The sequence below is a fragment of the Salvelinus namaycush genome, unplaced genomic scaffold, assembly GCF_016432855.1.
Source record: "Salvelinus namaycush isolate Seneca unplaced genomic scaffold, SaNama_1.0 Scaffold9, whole genome shotgun sequence".
NCBI classification, from domain to species: Eukaryota; Metazoa; Chordata; class Actinopteri; order Salmoniformes; family Salmonidae; genus Salvelinus; species Salvelinus namaycush.
The window spans coordinates 105,001-112,708 of record NW_024061641.1 but is presented as its reverse complement, the minus strand read 5'-3'; the positions used below and the strand labels follow the sequence as shown (position 1 = coordinate 112,708).

The following is a 7,708-nucleotide window of genomic DNA, read 5'->3' as shown; positions in this document are numbered from 1 at the left end:
CTGGGCTGGGGCGGGGAGGTGGCGCCGGAAATACCGGACCGTGCAGGCGTACTGGCTCCCTTGAGCATTGAGCCTGCCCAACCTTACCTGGCTGAATGCTCCCCATCGCCCGACCAGTGCGGGGAGGTGGAATAACCCGCACCGGGCTATGTAGGCGAACCGGGGACACCATGCGTAAAGCTGGTGCCATGTAAGCCGGCCCAAGGAGACGTACTGGAGGCCATATATGAAGAGCCGGCTTCATGGCACTTGGCTCAATGCCCAATCTAGCCCTACCAGTGCGGGGAGGTGGAATAACCCGCACCGGGCTATGAACACGTACAGGAGACACCGTGCGCTCTACTGCGTAACACGGTGTCTGCCCGTACTCCCGCTCTCCACGGTTAGCCTGGGAAGTGGGCGCAGGTCTCCTACCTGCCCTCGGCCCACTACCTCTTAGCCCCCCCCCAATAAATTTTTGGGTGAGCCTCTCGGGCTTCCAGCCGCTCTGCCTTGCTTTCGCCTCATAATACCTCCTCTCCGCTTTCGCTGCCTCCAGCTCCGCTTTGGGGCGGCGACACTCCACTGGCTCTGCCCAGGGTCCTTTACCGTCTAGGATTTCCTCCCAAGTCCATTCCTCTTTTCCCCATTGCTGTTGTTCTTGCCTTCCTTCTCCAATCCGCTTGGTCCTGTTATGGTGGGTGTTTCTGTAACGGCTGTCGTAGTCGTTCTCCTCCTCAGACGAGGAGGAGCATGGATCGGACCAAGATGCGGATTGGTAAGTATTCATGTTTTAATGGGAAAACAACAAACACTACAAAATACAACAACCAACAACCGTGACTAACCTGAAACAGTCCTGTGTGGCCCAAACACTGACACAGGAACAAACACCCACAAAACACAAGTGAAACCCTGGCTGCCTTTGTATGATTCTCAATCAGGGACAACGATTCACAGCTGTCTCTGATTGAGAATCATACCAGGCCTAACACAAAATCCCAACATAGAAAATCAAACCTAGACCAACCCACCCAACTCACGCCCTGACCAACTAAAACAAATACATGACAAAGGAAAAACAGGTCAGGAACGTGACAGAAGCATAGAAATAGCGCATATAGAACAGATCTACCACTTCTTAGAGTTGATTTCTATGAGAATAACAGATCTATAACTCTTATTTCTATGTGAATTTGATCGGGTTGCCAAACAATTACATATTGAGGCTCTAAATAAATGACACCCTTTTAAAACGGGAGTAAACGGTGAACAGTGATATTGATGAGAAAGACCTGTTTCGGTAGCCGAGTCTCAAATGGCGCTAAACAGTCCTTCATTTAGCAAATCACTTCACAACTCCAGTAAACCATAAGTGTTTTTCAGTTTAGACAGAAAAGAGGTCTAAACATTTGATTTAGTTGTCCAGTGTGCTAACTGGCTCTAATGTGCTAGATAGCCAGTGTGTTTACAGTTTCAGAAATGTATAATGAGAAAAAGGCTTGTGGAAAAAGCAACTCCCTCGCGAGCCTCTCATCATTAAAGGGATAGTTGACAAAAAAATGCAATGTTATCTTTTTTCACTTTTTTCATTAGGCTACTGTAGGAGGTTAGGAGTGTGTACAAATAATCCACATACTTTTTTTTTTTTTCTCCCATTTTCTCCCCAATTTTCGTGGTATCCAATCGCTAGTAATTACTATCTTGTCTCATCGCTACAACTCCCGTACGGGCTCGGGAGAGACGAAGGTCGAAAGCCATGCGTCCTCCGAAGCACAACCCAACCAAGCCGCACTGCTTCTTAACACAGCGCGCCTCCAACCCGGAAGCCAGCCGCACCAATGTGTCGGAGGAAACACCGTGTACCTGGCCCCCTTGGTTAGCGCGCACTGCGCCCGGCCCGCCACAGGAGTCGCTGGAGCGCGATGAGACAAGGATATCCCTACCGGCCAAACCCTCCCTAACCCGGACGACGCTATGCCAATTGTGCGTCGCCCCACGGACCTCCCGGTCGCGGCCGGCTGCGACAGAGCCTGGGCGCGAACCCAGAGACTCTGGTGGCGCAGTTAGCACTGCGATGCAGTGCCCTAGACCACTGCGTCACCCGGGAGGCCCATCCACATACTTTTTAAATGAACCGTTCTGTCTAAGTAAAGGAACTTCCTTACCAAATTAGCATGCAAGTTGTGTAAACAAAGGATTAGAATGTTTTCATACAGTAAGTGTTATAAAGGTACTTTCAATGTGAACCATTTGTGAGTGTAACAGACCATTTAATTTTTTGGACAAGTGACTACGACCTTTGGGCAAGTGACTATGACCTTTGGGCAAGTGACTATGATCTTTGGGCAAGTGACTATGACCTTTGGGCAAGTGACTATGACCTTTGGGCAAGTGACTATGATCTTTGGGTAAGTGACTATGATCTTTGGGCAAGTGACTACGACCTTTGGGCAAGTGACTATGACCTTTGGGCAAGTGACTATGACCTTTGGGCAAGTGACTATGACCTTTGGGCAAGTGACTATGATCTTTGGGTAAGTGACTATGATCTTTGGGCAAGTGACTATGACCTTTGGGCAAGTGACTATGACCTTTGGGCAAGTGACTATGACCTTTGGGCAAGTGAGTATGACCTTTAGACAAGTGACTATGACCTTTGGGCAAGTGAAACATGACCTGTTTGAGAGCTCAATGTCAACCCTTCTTAATCTAATCCAGGTAGCGCGGGCCATTGTCTACTTTGTAGCGATGATCTATATGTTCCTGGGGATGTCCATCATAGCTGATAGATTCATGTCTTCTATAGAGGTGAGAATTCTATTTTCTATTCTGCTTTGAGAACACACACACCTGCACATTTTTACATTTGAGTCATTTAGCAAATGTTCTTATGCAGAGCGATTTACGCTAGTGAGAGCAGACATTCTCGTTCTGATCCCCTTTGGGAATCGAACCCACAACCCTGGCGTTGCAAGTGCCGTGCTCTACTAACTGAGCCACACCTCACACATAGAGCAACTACTCAATCAACTGTATTCTACTCTACTGTATTTTACTCTACTGTATTCTACTCTACTGTATTCTATTCTATTACACTCTACTGTATTCTACTCTACTGTATTCTACTCTACTGTATTCTATTCTATTACACTCTACTGTATTCTACTCTACTGTATTCTATTCTATTACACTCTACTGTATTCTACTCTACTGTATTCTATTCTATTACACTCTACTGTATTTTACTCTACTGTATTATATTCTATTACACTCTATTTTTTAAATATTCTATTACATTCTACTCTATTCTTATCTATTATATTACCCTCTACTGTATTCTATTCTACTGTATTCTATTCTATTACACTCTTTTGTATTATATTCCATTACATTCTACTTTATTTTATTCTATTATACTCTACTGTATTTTACTCTACTGTATTATATTCTATTACACTCTACTGTATTCTGATCTACTGTATTCTATTCTATTACACTCTACTGTATTCTACTGTACTGTATTCTATTCTATTACACTCTACTGTATTATACTCTACTGTATTCTATTCTATTACACTTTACTGTATTCTACTCTACTGTATTATATTATATTACACTCTACTGTATTCTATTCTATTACACTCTATTCTACTCTACTGCATTCTATTCTATGACACTCTACTGTATTCTACTCTACTGTATTCTATTCTATTACACTTTACTGTATTCTACTCTACTGTATTCTATTCTATTACACTCTACTGTATTCTATTATATTACACTCTGCTGTATTCTATTCTATTACACACGGCTGTATTCTACTCTACTGTATTATATTATATTACACTCTACTGTGTTCTACTCTACTGTATTCTATTCAATTACACTCTACTGTATTCTACTCTACTGTATTCTATTCTATTACACTCTACTGTATTCTACTCTACTGTATTCTATTCTATTACACTCTACTGTATTCTACTCTACTGTATTCTATTCTATTACACTTTACTGTATTCTACTCTACTGTATTCTAATTCTATTACACTCGACTGTATTCTATTCTATTACACACGGCTGTATTCTACTCTACTGTATTATATTATATTACACTACTGTATTCTATTCTATTAAATTTTACTGTATTCTACTGTACTGTATTATATTCTATTACACTCTACTGTATTCTACTGTACTGTATTCTATTCTATTACACTCTACTGTATTCTACTGTACTGTATTCTATTACACTCTACTGTATTCTACTGTACTGTATTCTATTCTATTACACTCTACTGTATTCTATTCTATTACACACGACTGTATTCTACTCTACTGTATTATATTCTATTACACTCTACTGTATTCTACTCTACTCTTCTGCATTCTATTGTACTTTATTCTACTGTATTATATTCTATTACACTCTACTGTATTCTACTCTACTCTTCTGTAATCTATTCTACTTTATTCTACTCTACTGTATTATATTATACTGTATTATATTCTACTGTATTATATTCTATTACACTCTACTGTATTCTACTCTACTCTTCTGTAATCTATTCTACTTTATTATATTATACTGTATTATATTCTACTCTATTCTACTGTATTATATTCTACTCTATTCTACTGTATTATATTCTACTAAATTCCACTGTATTCTATTACACTCTACTGTATTCTACTCTACTCTTCTGTATTCTATTCTACTCTACTGTATTTTATTCTACTCTTCTGTATTCTATTGTATTCTACTCTACTGTATTCTACTCTACTCTACTTTATGATATTCTACTCTACTGTTCTGTATTATATTATAATCTACTGTATTATATTATACTCTACTATATTATACTCTACTGTACTGTATTATATTATCATCTACTGTTTTATATTCTACTCTACTATATTCTACTCTACTGTTCTGTATTATATTATAATCTACTGTATTATATTATACTCTACTATATTATACTCTACTGTACTGTATTACATTATAATCTACTGTATTATACTCTACTCTACTGTGTTATACTCTACTCTACTGTATTATATTATACTCTACTCTACTGTATTATAATCTACTCTACTCTACTGTATTGTATTATACTCTACTGTATTATACTCTCCTCTACTGTATTCTATTCTACTCTACTGTATTCTACTCTACTCTACTGTATTCTATTCTACTCTACTGTATTTTATTCTACTCTTCTGTATTCTATTGTATTCTACTCTACTGTATTCTATTGTATTCTACTCTACTGTATTCTACTCTACTGTATTCTACTCAACTGTATTCTATTATACTCCACTTTATTCTACTCTACTCTACTGTATTCTACTCTACTCTACTGTATTCTATTCTACTCTACTCTACTGTATTCTATTCTACTCTACTGTATTTTATTCTACTCTACTGTATTCTACTCTGCTGTATTCTACTCTGTTCTGCTGTATTCTACTCTACTCTACTGTATTCTACTCTGCTGTATTCTACTCTGCTGTATTCTACTCTACTCTACCGTATTCTACTCTGTTCTGTTGTATTCTCCTCTCCTCCAGGTGATAACCTCTCAGGAGAAGGAGATCACCATAAAGAAGTGGAACGGGGAGACGACCACAGCAACAGTGAGGATCTGGAATGAGACAGTGTCTAACCTCACTCTCATGGCTCTGGGGTCGTCCGCTCCTGAGATACTGCTCTCTGTTATAGAGGTACACATTCTTGAGGAAGTTCTCAAACCTCAAGTTGAAACTGTTGTACTTGGTAATATGTGGAACGTTTTCTTTTGATTCAGAAGAGACAACAGCACAACAACTTTTGTATCTAATCACAGGTTTGATACGGTCTTATATTCTCTTATTTTCCACCAGGTGTGTGGCCACGGCTTCGAGGCCGGTTCTCTGGGTCCCTCCACCATCGTGGGCAGTGCTGCTTTTAACATGTTCATCATCATCGCCCTGTGTGTCTATGTGGTTCCTGACGGCGAGACCAGGAAGATTAAACATCTGCGTGTGTTCTTCGTGACCGCGGCGTGGAGTGTGTTTGCATATATCTGGCTGTATCTTATCCTGTGTGTGTTCTCTCCTGGAGAGGTGGAAGTCTGGGAGGCCGTGGTCACCTTTCTGTTCTTCCCCCTGTGAGTACTACACACACACACACACATGGAAACGCACTCACACACACACACACACACACACACACACACACACACACACACACACACACACACACACGCACACACACACACGTAAACGCACACACACACACACACACACACACACACACACACGTAAACGCACACACACACACACACACACACACGCACGCACGCACGCACGCACGCACGCACGCACGCACGCACGAACGCACGCACGCACACACACACACACACACACACACACACACTCACACCCTCCTCTTTCTCTCTCTCCGCTCTGCCAGGTGCGTGGTCCAGGCGTGGGTGGCCGATCGACGATTGCTCTTCTACAAGTACGTCCGCAAGCGTTACCGTGCCGACAAGCACAGAGGCATCATCGTTGAAACGGAGGGAGGGATGGATGGAGGAGGAGGAGGAGGAGGAGGAGGGATGTTGGGGCCGGGTGGGTTCACTAAGATGGACATGATGGAGCTGGACGGACAGGTGGTGGAGGGATGGAGGGATGGAGGGATGCTAGAGGACGGAGAAGGGAGGAGGAATCTGGAGGACGTGGCCAGGAGAGATATGGCGAGGACGCTGAAGGAGCTGAAAGCCAGACACCCTGATAGAGACACGGAGCAGCTTATAGAGATGGCCAACTATCAGGTACACAGCTTATAAAGGCTTCGTAGAGCATTCATAAGCACTTCATAAGCACTGCCACGATGCTACACAAGTCACGTATAAGAATACGGTACTGTTGTCATCTTCATATGTAAAGACATTATAATGTAGCGTTCATAAAGTCTTCATAGGCATGACATAAAGAGTCATAGCATAACAGCTGGCGTAATCTCACCTGTCAGGTGTTGGTCCAGCAACAGAAGAGCCGAGCGTTCTACCGTATCCAGGCAACCAGGATGATGATCGGAGCAGGCAACATCCTGAAGAAGCATGCCGCTGACCAGGCTAGGAAGGTACAGGCCGCGCCTTTTCCCAAACCAATGTTTCCCAAAACTTTTTTCTCAGATTTGTTTTGTTCTGATCATATCTGAATGGTGGCTAGAATTTTGAAGTAAAACCCAAATACTAATGAAATCATTTATCAATGGAATACTCAAAGGCAGCAACATGTCACTCATCGATCAAACTCTCTACATCACTTCTGCTCCAGGTGGTGAGCAGCCAGGAGCCCCACCTGCAGGAAGACGACCCCCACACGACCCGGATGGAGTTTCAACCCTCCCACTACCAGTGCTTCGAGAACTGTGGCTCACTCAAACTGACCGTGGCCCGACATGGTGGAGACCCTGGAGCTTCTGTTAAGGTAAGGGGAGGAGGGGGAGCAGAAGAGGGGGAGGAGGAGAGGAGGGGGGAGGAGAGGATGCTTGATGACATCTCTTTTCGTTCTATTTCTCCCCTTCTCTCCCCCTCCCTATCCTCTTTCTCCCCCTCTCTCCCCCTCCCTATCCTCTTTCTCCCCCTCTCTCCCCCTACTTCTCTCTCTCCCCCTCCCTCTCTTCCTCCCTCCTTCCCTCCCCCTACTTATCTCTCTCCCCCTCCCTCTCTTCCTCCCT

At 42.8% G+C, this 7,708-nt stretch overlaps 1 protein-coding gene across 1 annotated transcript in view; it reads left to right on the top strand.

Annotated features, from left to right (window-relative positions):
- The first annotated feature begins 2,715 nt into the window (after positions 1 to 2,715).
- Positions 2,716 to 7,708, top strand: part of LOC120043351 (sodium/calcium exchanger 1-like) — a 47,778-nt gene continuing 42,785 nt past the window's right edge. Inside the window, exons 1-6 of the mRNA XM_038987976.1 lie at positions 2,716 to 2,790; positions 5,554 to 5,706; positions 5,866 to 6,131; positions 6,437 to 6,797; positions 6,998 to 7,108; positions 7,306 to 7,458. Coding sequence (XP_038843904.1) covers positions 2,731 to 2,790; positions 5,554 to 5,706; positions 5,866 to 6,131; positions 6,437 to 6,797; positions 6,998 to 7,108; positions 7,306 to 7,458 — 1,104 coding nt within the window. The 5' untranslated portion in view covers positions 2,716 to 2,730. The remainder of the gene's footprint in view (positions 2,791 to 5,553; positions 5,707 to 5,865; positions 6,132 to 6,436; positions 6,798 to 6,997; positions 7,109 to 7,305; positions 7,459 to 7,708) is intronic.